The sequence below is a fragment of the Leptodactylus fuscus genome, chromosome 7, assembly GCF_031893055.1.
Source record: "Leptodactylus fuscus isolate aLepFus1 chromosome 7, aLepFus1.hap2, whole genome shotgun sequence".
Classification (NCBI taxonomy): domain Eukaryota; kingdom Metazoa; phylum Chordata; class Amphibia; order Anura; family Leptodactylidae; genus Leptodactylus; species Leptodactylus fuscus.
In genome coordinates, this window is record NC_134271.1 from 46,062,101 (window position 1) to 46,075,824 (window position 13,724).

Below are 13,724 nucleotides of genomic sequence, written 5' to 3' on the forward strand. Positions count from 1 at the left end.
AAGACAGGCCATCTGTTAGTCTTAGGCTCTTGGATGACGGTCAAACTGCTCTAAAAATAAGCGTGTCTGGCTGCAAGGGGCAGTGAACGTGGCTTTCATTCACCCGTTGGAAAGAAATTATCTAAAAATATATAGATTTCATTCTTACAAATTCATTGATTTTTTTTTTTAACAACTAAATAAATCTTGAGTGTATATATTATAATATCTGTGTAGAATTGAGAATATCTGGTCACGCTGGTGAGAGTCCATGAGCTGCGACCACACATTGACCATCATGAATAAATGGAGATGGGTTTCACTATATACAGTATAACATACATATTCCACATGTCATTACATTATTCTATACCTGACTGAATTTACCCATTTCTATGTACAGTGAAACCTCTCTAAGCGACCACCTCTTTGAGAAGACCACCTCCTTATTTTCTGTGACAGATTTTCAGTTTTCCTTACTAGCCAACCTCTCGCTTTTTCATGCAATTTTGAGTGGTCGTCTCAAAGAGGTTTCACTGAGCATACTTTGCTTTCCAAGCCTGACCTATACTGATGTATTACTAGTGTAATGAATGCCAGGCATGTTTAGCTGAGCGTGCCATGGTTCTGTATTGTTCCAGAGAGCAGAGTTCCCATTTGGCACTTCATTATCAGATTTGGAGCCACATACCATTCCGTTATTGACCCGCCTGTTACAATCAATGCCGCAGCCGCACAGATTCCAAATGCTGTCTTTCTGCTTTCAGACTGTGTGTCCCCATCTAGTGATGATTGTACATTATCTCTTAAATGACACCAGCTAAATGAGTATGGATTTGTCTAGTGTGGATGGTAAATGTACAGTTTATTCATTCACTTGCATTCTCTACTAAAGGCTCATTATTATACTTAAGACATATTTTCCCACAAAAATCTAAGTTTATACCTTCCAATAACTTGCAAAAATGACACTTAAGAGTAAACATGTCCCAAAACTGTCTGATCGTTTACTTCAGATATCCCCCCCCCATGTTGATTATATATCAGAGATCCATTACAATGATGTGATGGTCCTTTTATGTCTGCCACCTTGTGGCCACTCTTGTGCATAACAAGTATTAGAAGATCCATTTCTCTTAAATGGGGTCACTGCTCCCCAGGAGAGACAGCCCTCTGAATGGAAGGTTCATTAGTTAACTATTTCTTCAAGACAATTTTCATTAAGCACATGTCATTAGAATGATGGAGTGTCATTTATCAGCTTCTTTGCAGATTACACTTGTAATTTATGCATACATATGAAATGGAAAATGCTTAACCCTACTGGTGCCCAAAGTGGTCATTGTTGCCATCACTGGAAACTAAGAAAAAGCTGCTTTTATAGTGAGGAATCTAATCTACATTGCTGTCAAATATTTAAGGTGCATGCAGTGACTTTCACATATGTTGACTTTATATTTCCTTCACCCTACGATTGTGCCACCCTGAATGCCACCTGGCTGTACCAAATGCTTTGTGATCTCTGTAGCAAAAATAGAAGACTCCATGCTGCTGTTACTTCCATAGAGCTCTGCTACGTAGCATTGACAGTGGCTGCAGAGCACAGTGCTAGAGTGTTTTCTTTCTGCTTGCTTGCTGCTTCATTGGGTGTCATAATATTCAGATGACTGGATGCAGTATATATCTGTAATGCCTATGGTGGGTGTTATAGCCTGATATATATAGTAGTTTGCTACTGTACCATTTCCAATGACTGGTGCACTCCTATTCTAATGCCCCTTACCATCCTCCCCAGCATCTTATTGGTTAATACAGTATATCCTTCTTAATCCTCTTTATAGTATGGTTATATGTATCTATGTCACATACTTTATGTATGCAGCTGGTAATTGTATTTGTTAGACTAAGGCTAATGTCACGATCCCGCACTCCTCAGTAACCTGTTTATGGCTTTTTCTGTGAATTTATTGTAACCTGAATATTAAAATGGGCAGAACCAGATTATTTAGCAATAGCATTTCTTGCACTTGATACATAGGGTCTGAGTGGTGGTTTCCATACGCCTGTCGTAGATGCCTGGTTACCGGGTCTGGCACTCAAAAGGTTATCACCAAAATGAACATGTGTTGCTGTAGAGCGGTCTGGAATTCAGCTGGATCTGCTCAGGCATTTCTAGGGTTGTAAACACTCATCTCTGCCAATTTCCTTTCTCCTGGCAAAGGAACTCTCTCTCCAGTTGTTGTAGAGAACAAAGGACACAATACGGCAAACGGCCTGAAGGTGATGGGAAGGGATTTTTTTTTTTATTTTTTTTTTTTATCGTCGCCAAAAGAAAAAAAAAAATCCCCCAGGGTAGACTTTCTCCCTTTCCCGTTGCGACTTATTTCTCTTCTCCTCTCTGCATGGATTGTAATCCTTGTGGCAGCACAAGGCTGGTACAAGGGGAAAAAAAATGTGATGTGTGTTCATGTCAGCATCAGTACAAAGAAGTCTGTGTCATATTGGCAGCCATTCCTTACCAGCTTTTTTTTCCTTCATTTTTGTCTTTTTTTTTTTTTTTTTTTGTAATAAATGAGAGGCTTTTATGTGGAGCTCTTCATAAATGGTAGTGAGTAGGAGGGTATGGGCACGCTTTCTATTATTGCGCCCCTCATGCATTTCTCCTTTCTTCGTCTCTTTAGAACCACACGTTGAGCCAGCACGCACAGTGAGCCGGTGGCACTACAGGACTTCTCTCCGCAGAAGACTTGACGGAGGCACAGTGGGGAAAACCATTTGAACATTACATCCAATCAAAGTGTCATTTGCAACCCAGATGTAAAACTCTAATGATTTGGCCATGAGGCGCTGCTATTATAAGCAGCTGGAAATGAATATTAATGGGAGAGATTAAAAGTATTTCATGCTCAGTATTTTTATTGTCCTGCTTCTTACTAGTGTTCTTTAGAGCTTCTGCTTCTGACTGAATTTATAGTGTTAGAATAATCAGTTCCAATGTTGTCGTCTTTTGTTGCTTCTTGTATTATATTGATAGTTCAAAGCTTGAAGTGTTATTTTTATTTTCTATTTTTCCGCATCCTTTAATTGCTATTTTTTTTTAGTTGTATGTTTTGTGATGTGATGGATTGGCAGCTGTCTATTCCATTTTATTATTTGATTTTTTTACTTAAAGAAAAAAAAAAAAGAAATTTAATGCTTTGATTGGATTTGTCGGTTCACAGAGGACGGTCTATTGAATATAATCAGCAACTGGATGGTCTGCTTTTTAATGTGACTTTATCTGATTTGCAATAACTAAAGTACAGTTCAATAAAGGGAAATGAGTTTAAAACCAAATCTTCAGGTGTCTGTCTCTTTATATTCAACTTACTGATCTGAATTTATTTCATGTATATGTGTGTATTTGTCTGTCACATCACATTGGCTGATCTGTGACTATGGCAGAGGTGAGATATACAAGAGAAGAGTCATATCTTGAAGTTGATGTTTTTCTAGGACCAAAATACTGATGACCTATCAATATTAGATTGCCAGGTCAGACACCAGGCTATTTAAAGTGACAGTAGCGTTCTACTGGCCACGTCACATGCATTGGTCATATAGCACGTTTGCAACTTAGTTCTATTCAAGTGAACTTGGCTGAGCTGCAATACCAAATACAGCCACTGTATAATACAGCACTATACCTGGTAAGTAGTGAAGAGAACACAGCTCATTATGGCTCATCAGTGTATATCTTCTAGGCCATAAATATTAACAGCTGTTGAACTATGAGAAACTATCATAGCCGATGCTAGGATCAACCGGATATAGCTTCTGAAAATGAAGTTCTGGCTAGCCATGAATTTTTCCTGCACTAGCAATGTCAATTTATATACTATTCAAATGAATGGTTGCCATTTTTGGCTGTGGACTGTACAGGATGATCAGAGCAGTCTTCACATCCCCTTCTGCCAGTGGAGGATGCATGCTTTCTCATAAATGAGGCATACCCACCACTGGGCCATGTGCATGGAGTGAAGTCTATACCAGCTCATAACTGTCATAGATTTTCTGCATAATTAATGCAAGGTGTAAAAGATGGGGTTTAAGGCCCTGCCTCTAGCATGCCCTCACACCACCATTCTGGGAAGTGAAATAACACCAGCTCCAACAATTAATGACTCAACTGAGCCATTTATCTCCTTAACCACTTCATGACAGGGCCTTTTTCCCTGATCCCTGGTTCATGGTTTTTTGGCACATGTGCTTTTAACCCCTTCCCGCCGATGGCATTTTTTGATTTTCGTTTTTCGTTTTTGACTCCCCTCCTTCTAAACCCCATAACTTTTTTATTTCTCCGCTCACAGAGCCATATGAGGTCTTAATTTTTGCGGGACAAATTTTTCTTCATGATGCTACCATTAATTAATCTATATAATGTACTGGGAAGCAGGAAAAAAATTCAGAATGGAGTGGATTTGAAGAAAAAATGCATTTCTGCGACTTTCTTACAGGCTTTGGTTTTACGGTGTTCACTGTGCAGCCAAAATGACACGTCCCCTGTATTCTGTGTTTCGGTACGGTTCCAGGGATACCAAATTTATATGGTTTTATTTACATTTTGACCCCTAAAAAAATTTCCAAAACTGTGTTAAAAAATTTTTTTTCTAAAAGTCACCATATTCCAACGGCCGTAACTTTTTTATACGTAAGTGTACGGGGATGCATAGGGCGTCTTTTTTGCAGGGTCGGGTGTACTTTTTCTACCATTTTCGGGAAATGTTATTGCTTTGATCACTTTTTATTCAAATTTTTATCAGAATCAAAACAGTGAAAAAACGGCGGTTTGGCACTTTCGACTATTTTTCCCGCTACAGCGTTTACCGAACAGGAAAAATATTTTTATAGATTTGTAGAGCGGGCGATTTCGGACGCGGGGATACCTAACATGTATGTGTGTCACAGTTTTTAACTACTTTTATATGTGTTCTAGGGAAAGGGGGTGATTTGAACTTTTAATTCTTTTTATATTTTTTTATATTTTTTTAACTTTTTTTTTTATTTTTTTTTTTGCATTTATTAGACCCCCTAGGGGTGTTGAACCCCAGGGGGTCTGATCACTAATGCAATGCATTACAATGCTAATGCATTGCAATGCATTGCAAAAAAGCATCCTTTCTTTTGCAGGCTGGATAGACCAGCCTGCAAAAGAGTGAATTTGCAGACAAGCCTGGGAGCCTGTACAAGGCTCCCGGCTGTCATGGCAACGGGACGTCAGCCCTGGAGCATGCTCCAGGAGCCGGCGATCCCGGCCAAAATGGTGGCGCCCATGCGCCGCCGGGAAAATGGCGCCTCCGGCGCCTTTGACCGCGGCGCCGGAGGGGTTAATGCCTCCGATCGGTCCGGGGACCGATCGGAGGCATTAGAGACGATTGTCTACTGCTTAAAGCAGTAGACACCCGGCGGCTATGGCGGCCGCCCGGCTCCCGGGCGGTCGCCATAGTTACAGACCCGACATGCGCCGTACTATTACGGTGCATGTCGGGAAGGGGTTAAGGGCTATAACATTTGTTTTCGATTGGATTATTAAAAAAAAAAAAAAAAATTGTTTTTTTTTTTTTTGGGGGGGGGATACCCGTCACTTTAAGTTTAAACAAAAACAAGGAGGGGAACGGTTTGTTTTTGCCATTTTTTTAAAAAAATATTCCAAAGTGCTAATATAAATTTTTTTAAATAGTTTTCCCTTTTTGTTACAGTGATTTTTATGTCGGAGTCACATAGGCGCATATTTATTAATAAGAGAATGACACTTTTCTCGTCTATATTTACACTACAATTTATGGTGCACGGTATTTAAAATGGTGTAAACTTAGGTGAGGTTTCTATTGAGACAGAATTGTACAGCGGTCGCAGAGTCTACATAGCAGTTCCAATAGCTGTATAAACAGCTTTAAAGAGGACCTTTCACCATATGGAGCACATGCAGTTTAATACACCACTAGAGTGCCGACAGTGCTACAGCGTACTATCAACTTTCCCATTCTGTGCCCCCAGTAAAGAGCTATCGGTGCCGTAGCACTTCACTGTCAGAAGGGTGTATCTGACAGTCAGTCAGGAACGCCCTTCTTCACAGCAACATCTATAGCTCTGTACTGTGAGAGGGAGCGTTGCTTACTGCTCAGCCATGACACTGAACGGTGAGGAACACCCCCCCAGTACTCGTCTATGGATGAGTACTATCAGGAGGGGAGGGGGGCATTCCTCACCGCTCTCACAGTACAGCTGCTACTGTGAGGAAGGGCACAGTTGGCTTTCTAGCATTACACAGCATGTGCCTGAGCACGCAAAAGGACCTCTTTAAGCCCACAGACATCACAGACATGCCCAGTATGGTCATGGCTGTGATTGGCCAGACTGGACATGTGACCCTGCTGTATAAGAGGCGGGGTCACAGGTCCTGTCACCATTCCAGCTAGTTAGGTTAGGTAGAGAGTCTGCAGCTGGAGATGGGGACAGGCAGGGCCTGAGCGAACTGTAATAATTGTCAGGGCAGTGCAGCGAGGTAGTGAGAGGAGCCGGATACTGTGAGGGGCAGTTACCTAGAAATAACAATTGCCCTTTTCAGGGCAGTGACACTAAACTATGTGTGTACCCATACATGTACAAAAAGAGACCGGACCACTGGGTCGCTCGCCCTGCGGGTGCTGTGTTGCGGTTGTGGCAGTCGCTGTGCAGTGCCATGCCCAGTAGAGTAGGGACCCACTATAAAGAGGTCACCGTGAAGTGGCTAGTGGGCTTATGCACATTGATCAACATGTATACCAAGAACTTCATGTTCGGTATTTTAAAATTTGCTGAGAAGCGCTAGATCAATGTATAAGGTTGGGATGTGTGGGCCATGTTTTTCTCTTTTTGTACACGTGTGTACCCATACGGTCTCCTAGTGCAGTAACAATAACTGTGTGTACCCATACGGTCTCCTAGTGCAGTAACAATAACTACGTTTGTATACACATGCTGCCTTCTAGTGCAGTAACAATAACTGTGTGTGTACCCGTGCCGTTTCCTAGCGCAGTAACAATACCTGTGTATGTATACAGATACCATATCCTAGCGCAGAAAAAATAACTTCGCATGTACTCATACTGTCTCCTAGTGCAGACTTGGACATAGTAGACAGAAGCCTCTGTCGACACGTTTCCTGGTACTAAGCGATGTGTCCTCCCCCGTTCAATTTCTGTGTCGGTAAATTGGACACGTGGCCAGAGCTTGCCATTTATGCTTTGGAAGTGCTGGCCTACCATGCGGCAAGTGTCCTATCAGAACGTGTGCTCAGCATCGCACGGGGTGTTATCAACAACAAGAGGATCCATCTATCCACAGCCAATGTGGATATACTTAAAGGGTTTGTCCAGGATAACTGGAAATCCCTACATTAATCCAGACACCCTCCTACTTTCTAAATATCACAATTAATCAAAAATGTAAAGTCACATCCATGGGACTGCCCCAGGGACATTTTATGATGATCTGGTGATGATCTGTTTCCCCATTTCTGGAAACGGATTGTCACTACTACTCCCCCCCCCATCCACCCCATGATACCCTCCACGCTTCTTCTGACAATACGGCTCCTTCTCTTGTACTGATTCTGTCTGTCTTCTCCAGTTACTTTAACCCCTTCCGCTGTATTATTATGGCATATATCAGGTTTTTAAATATGGCGGCCACCCTGCTGCAGAGTCAATTGTAATGTATCAGAAGTCTCACAAACTGCAATACAGTTGTTTAGGAGATTGCAGGTTCTACAAACACTCTAAAAAAAAAATTTTTCAAAGAGCCAAACCAGCATTTTTTCACCATTTCGTCTACCATAAACATTTGATGAAAAAGTGATCAAAACATCAGACATTCCCAGACAACCGTATAACTAAAAAACGCATTGACCCCACGAAAAAAAATGCCTTATGCATCCCTGCTACACCGAAATCTAAAAAAAAGTTACAGGTATCAGAAAACGGCGACTCCAAGAAATAATTTTTTTCATAGATTGTAAGCTTTTGTGAGCAGGGCCCTCAGTCCCATTGTGTGAAATGACGTTCTTTGTTTTGTATCTGTCTGTATCTGAACCCTACAAATTGTACAGCGCTGCGGAATATGTTGGCGCTATATAAATAAAATTTATTATTATTATTATTATTATTTTTTTTTCATTTGCAAAGTTTTGGATTTTTTATTTAAGAGTAAAAAAACTATATAAATTTGGTATCTTCAGAATCGTACTGAACCATAGAATACAGGTGACATGTCATTTTTACTGCACAATAAACACCACAAAAAGGAAGCCTACAAGAACATCGCACAAATCCAGATTTTCTAAAAATCATTCATTCTGAATTTTTATACAGCTTAGTACGTCGTGCAGAATATTAAATGGTAACATTACGTACAACTACCAAGTACAATTTGTTCCTCAAACAATAAGCCGTCATATGGCCCTGTGAACTAAAAAATAAAGTTATGTGGTTTGGAAAGCAGGGAGTCAAACACAAAAATCAAGAAATGCCTGCAGCAGGAAGGGGTTAATGCAATGCATAATGAATTGAAAAACAGAATGTTCCTCCAATTATAAAGCAACTTTTCATACTGCAAGTGAATACTGCAAGTGAATATAGGAAACTTTATCTTATTAAAGAAAAATGCTTCTTTCTTCATTTACTAGACTACTTAATTCCCGCTAACTTTAGTCGGTTTGTCAATAATGGAATCCATATTTATAAAGACTGTGAGCCAGCCTCATAAACAGCTAACATAGGGCTAGTTCACACAGGGATTCCGCGTGTGCACACTCCGTCGCGGCTGCCTTGACGGGATACCGGTGCAGTTCACGGCATCCCGTCGCAGCTTTCCGCTGAGGATTAGGTCCAAATGAATGGTCCTAGTCCAGAGGGTGCTGTTGCGAGGCGGACGCTGCAGCTGAATCAGCCGCGGAATCCGCTTGAAGAAAGGGCAGCTCGCTTCTTTTTTCTGCTAGCGGAACAAACAGTTATAGGAAAAAAGAATGCTAGCGGTCTACATAGACCTCTATTGTGAGGGGGCAGATTTTGAGGAGGATTCCGCACCAAAATCTTGCCCTGTGTGAAGTAGCCCATAGAAGTCTGAGAAGAAATACACACACTATGTCTCACTTCTTATACCTGCTGCATGCTTCTCTTCATCTCTCCTTCCAGCAGTTTCCTACTTCTCCATAAACTTCTATGTTAGCTGTAAATTTGGGTGTCCATCTGACCATCTGTGTCTCCTTAAGCTGAGTTCACACAGAGTTTTTTGGACTGGATTTTGATGTGGAATCCAGCTCAGAATCCGGCTCCAAAAAACGCCTCATATTGACTTCAATGGGAGTCATTCACTTCTCTTTTCCGCAAGCGTTTTTTTCTTGCTCACGGAAAAAAGAAGCAAGATGCCCTATCTTGACGCAGATTCTGCGGCTGCATCTGCTGTGGTGTCCAGGGCACAAGACTCCCTCATGACTAGGCCCATTCATTAGTTGCGGCTAGCCACGTTAGCCATTTTTTGGACTCGGATTCTGAGGTGGCCTCCCCGTCAAAATCCAGTCCAAAAACTCTGTGTGAACTCAGTGTTAGGATACAGGTTCCATTAGTGAGAACAAAACTGAGTAAAGGAAAGCAGCCTGATAAATGGACAGAGGCAGATGCATTTTTCTTTAATAAGATATATTACAAAGTTTCTTATATTCACTTGTGCTATTTCTTTACGAAGCGTTGCGTTATAACTGGTTGTACTCTTTTTCTTGTTGCGGAAAAGCTATTTACCATAGTTTTTTCGACTTTGTTTTTATGGTGTTCACTCCACAGTGAAAATGTTGACTTTTGTTCTGCAAGTCCGTGTGATTACAGCTATATTAAATTAACCCCTTCCCAATATAATATAGGGAGGATATTAAAATTTTAAACATTGTGCCCATTCAGGAGTTGAGCAGGCGCCATAGATGCTTGATCTCTGCTGTTTTAAACATAGACAATCTATGCAGGCATTTTTCTCCTCTGATGCCTTGGTCAATTGTGACTGAGGCACCACAACAGTGGCATCACACCATCATATTGCCTAGGGTCACCATCCCTGGAGAGAGATCCGGGGCAGTCATCCTCTACCATGCCCATTGCAGGTTTCCAGGCCTGTTATTATTGTACTTCTATGAAATACTTCCATAATAGAAGTACATGGATTTTACAAAATACTACAGTGCATTAGTAATGCAATATATTGTGTGGGTGATCAGACCACTGATCAAAACCACGAAGCGGGCTACAACTAAAAGAATAAAAAATTTAATTAAAATCTGGGCAACATAGTGGCTCAGTGGTTAGCACTGCAACCTGGAAGCACTAGTGTCCTGGGTCCGAATCCGGTCAGGAACAACATCTGCAAGGAGTTTGCATGTTCTCCCCATGTTTGTGTGGATTTTCTCCCATTCTACAAGACATACTGATAGGGAAAGAAAATTACATTGTGATCCCTCTATGGGGCTCACAATCTACATAAAAAAAAAATAAAAAAATCAATATTTAATATTTTAAATCACCTCCCTTTCCATAGACCACGTATAAAAACAAATAAATACAAAAAAAAACGAGAAATAAATAAATAAAATAAAACATTATGGCAATTCTAGGGCTACAGTACAGCTTGTCCTGCAGTACAGTGCTACATTATGGAGCTGAGACCCTTTACCTTTTTTTGCTTGCAATTTCCATTTTAATAAATGGGTTTTCTAAGACAAACTTGTTTTTATTAATTGTCTTAATATGTTATTTAATTAAATATCTCTGACACCCAATTACAATTGCCTAGATTTTTCAGAGGCGGGTGCTTGTTACATTACATCTAGCTGTCACTTTCCTGATCACATGCCACCCATTAGGTATGTGGATTCCGCTAGTAAGTATACTATTAAGCCTATACAGTAGATCATCTAGCCAAGGTGTTGCTATCTACCAGCAGGAAGTAATAATACATAGATGCCTAGCTGGAGCAGGAGTAGAATGGAGTTGTGACATCACAGAGAGCCAGAGCGGCAGCAGGGGAGGCGCTGAGCGGAGACTTCTGGCACCCCACTGATCTGCAAATGTAATCATCCTTGCTCCAGGGAACCTTCTTATAAATTAGTAATGCACTGGTAACGCTAGATTCTCTAGAATGTCGTAGAAGACGCCGTGCAAAATGTACACCTGAGGGACATTCATTTTCACAGATCCCTCAAACATTTCAGTGTTTTGAGGGATCAATACAAATGGACAAAAACAGGAAATGTCCATTAAAACATACCATTAAAAAATGTTATGGAATGCAACTTTGTGACGGACATTTTCTTCAATGTCGTGTGAATGTAGACTGAGCTTTATTTCACTAACCCCCCATATGTCGAGGTTAGTCAAGAAATGGTTCAATGAAAATGAAGTAGAAGTGCTGGATTGGACCTGATAGTCCCCAGACCTTAATCCAAGCGAACTCTTGTGGGTACAGTTGAAGAAAAAGCTGTATTTGTGCCCAAGTGAGTCGAGTACAGTATGAACCAACATACGGGAACGTGTAGAAGAGACCTCAGATCAGATTTTGGTCGAGACATGCTTGAATCTGATCCAAGGCATGCCCAGAAGGAGTCAGGCAGTGTTGAAAGCCAAAGGCGGATTTAAAAAATATTAACAAAATAATAAAAATTTAAATTTAGATTGTTAGGCACAAAACAGTAACAATGCAGTTACATGATAAGAATCTGCATAACTAATCATATGCTAAATAGTTGCTAGTCAAATTTATGTATGAGATAGCCAATATGGTTGTCTATAAAATGATGGTAGTCTCACGTTCGAAGCTGTAATGGATGGTGAAATAAGAAGGCTGAAAGTCAAAGGTTCCAAACACAGCGTATTACAAAAGGTTTATATATTCACATGTTGTTTCATAATTGGAAGTATGTAGGGATTAGCAAACCGATTTAGTCAGAATTGCATTTCAATCAAATTTTCAAAAAGTTTTGGTTCACCACCTGTGAAACACTATTATACTCTGGGGTCACCTCATACCCCAGAGGGTAATAAGTGGAGACCCAGGTGAGGTGAGTACAAATAACAGTCTGTTCTACTCACCTCTAGGGTATTGGCCAGAGGCCTGAAGAGGACGCTGTAAGGATGCCCAGGAGAGGTGAGGCAAGGGAACTATATCCGGACTGAAACAAGCCAGAGGGTCGAACCTCATAAATATTCAAAGAAAGGAATCTCGTAAGGTTTACCTATCTCTAGAGATACACTTTAATTTCTGTAGAGTATGACATGGAGGTCTACTATGGGGAGGAAATGTAAATAAATAGGTTATTCAAAAAGGGGAGTCCCTGAAAGAAGGCTTTAACTGAAAGCATTGGACATTGATAGATATGTATCATATGCATCATAAGATACACAGACAAGCACACAACCAACAACCTTACATAAGCCTACAGGTTCCATCCACATGAGGTGGTCACTGAAGAGCGGATAACTTGGCTTCTGCAGTAGTGCAACTTGAGTGATAGTTTGATACATAGTGCAATGATCCATCCTGTGCTAGGCCATCCATCTTTACAGGGTTACCGCTAGGAACCCCCAGGAATCTTAAATGCTTTCTCTTAGGGAGATTCATGGAAAGACAAGCTTTAGAAGTCAAGTTGCTATTTTGTCTGGCCTGAGAAGACCTGTTCTTTATATTGGCCCCTGGGAACATAAGTCCATAAGTGCCGTACCAAAATATATCATGGGCAGGTAACATTTCTTTTCTTGTTTAAGCTGCACCAGAACTCATACTCATGCTAAGCAGATCAACCCAGGCCCACAGATAAATAAGTTATATATATTACCAAAATATTGCCATTTTTGTCAATATGCAAATGAGCTCTTAGGGGCACTGGCAAAACTCTCATTACTCTAAGGAAGCCATTTCTACCTTAGCAGAAACTGGGTTATCTTTTTGATACAGCAATAATTCTTAGGCCGAGCAGTCTCATTGCTTTCTATTACAGCCAGCATTGGCTTCTTCAGTATTTATTCTATAGTAACTCTTCTGTTGGAATGGACTAGATAGGTTAGCCCTACCCCCCCCCCCCCCCAACATGTATCAATAAGCAATGGGTGCCCATCTCTGTATGCTCATACCTATTTGAAGTGAATTAGCTATTCATTTGCTGATTATCCTATCCCACTATCACAGGGGTCACCAACCCCCGACACGCATGCTAAGAATGGCACACAAGGCTTATTTCCCTGGCACTGGAAGCCGGAGTCCTCACCCAGCTTTTTCTATTGAACCAAAAAAACGGCCAAACAAAATTCCTATTATTATCTCTTCAGACCCCAGTGTATAATAAGTGGAGTTCCAGGGGCCGCTATGGGACATAATACCATATGCCAGGGCTGCTATGAGACGTAATACCATGTGCAGGGGCCGCTATGGCTATGGGACATAAAACAGGGTGCAGCGGCCACTATGGCTATGGAACATAATACCGTATTCAGGGGGCGCTAAGGGATATAATACAGTGTGCAGAAGCCGCTATGAGACATAAAACTGTATGCAGGGGCCGCTATGGGACATAATTCCATGTGCAGGGGCCGTTATGGGACATTATTCTGTATAACAGTGCGTTCACGGTTGGTTTTTGCACAAAAAAAAAGCCTGCGCTCCAGTTCCAGTAAATGCATGCGTCCTAAAGC

At 41.1% G+C, this 13,724-nt stretch overlaps 1 protein-coding gene across 2 annotated transcripts in view; it reads left to right on the forward strand.

The window, feature by feature from the left end:
- The window catches only part of ZNF423 (zinc finger protein 423), a 197,629-nt gene extending 194,324 nt beyond the window's left edge, over positions 1-3,305 (forward strand). For both annotated transcript variants that reach the window (XM_075281857.1, XM_075281858.1), the window contains one exon: positions 2,661-3,305. In XM_075281857.1, coding sequence (XP_075137958.1) covers positions 2,661-2,690 — 30 coding nt within the window. In that variant the 3' untranslated portion in view covers positions 2,691-3,305. The remainder of the gene's footprint in view (positions 1-2,660) is intronic.
- Positions 3,306-13,724: the final 10,419 nt, after the last annotated feature.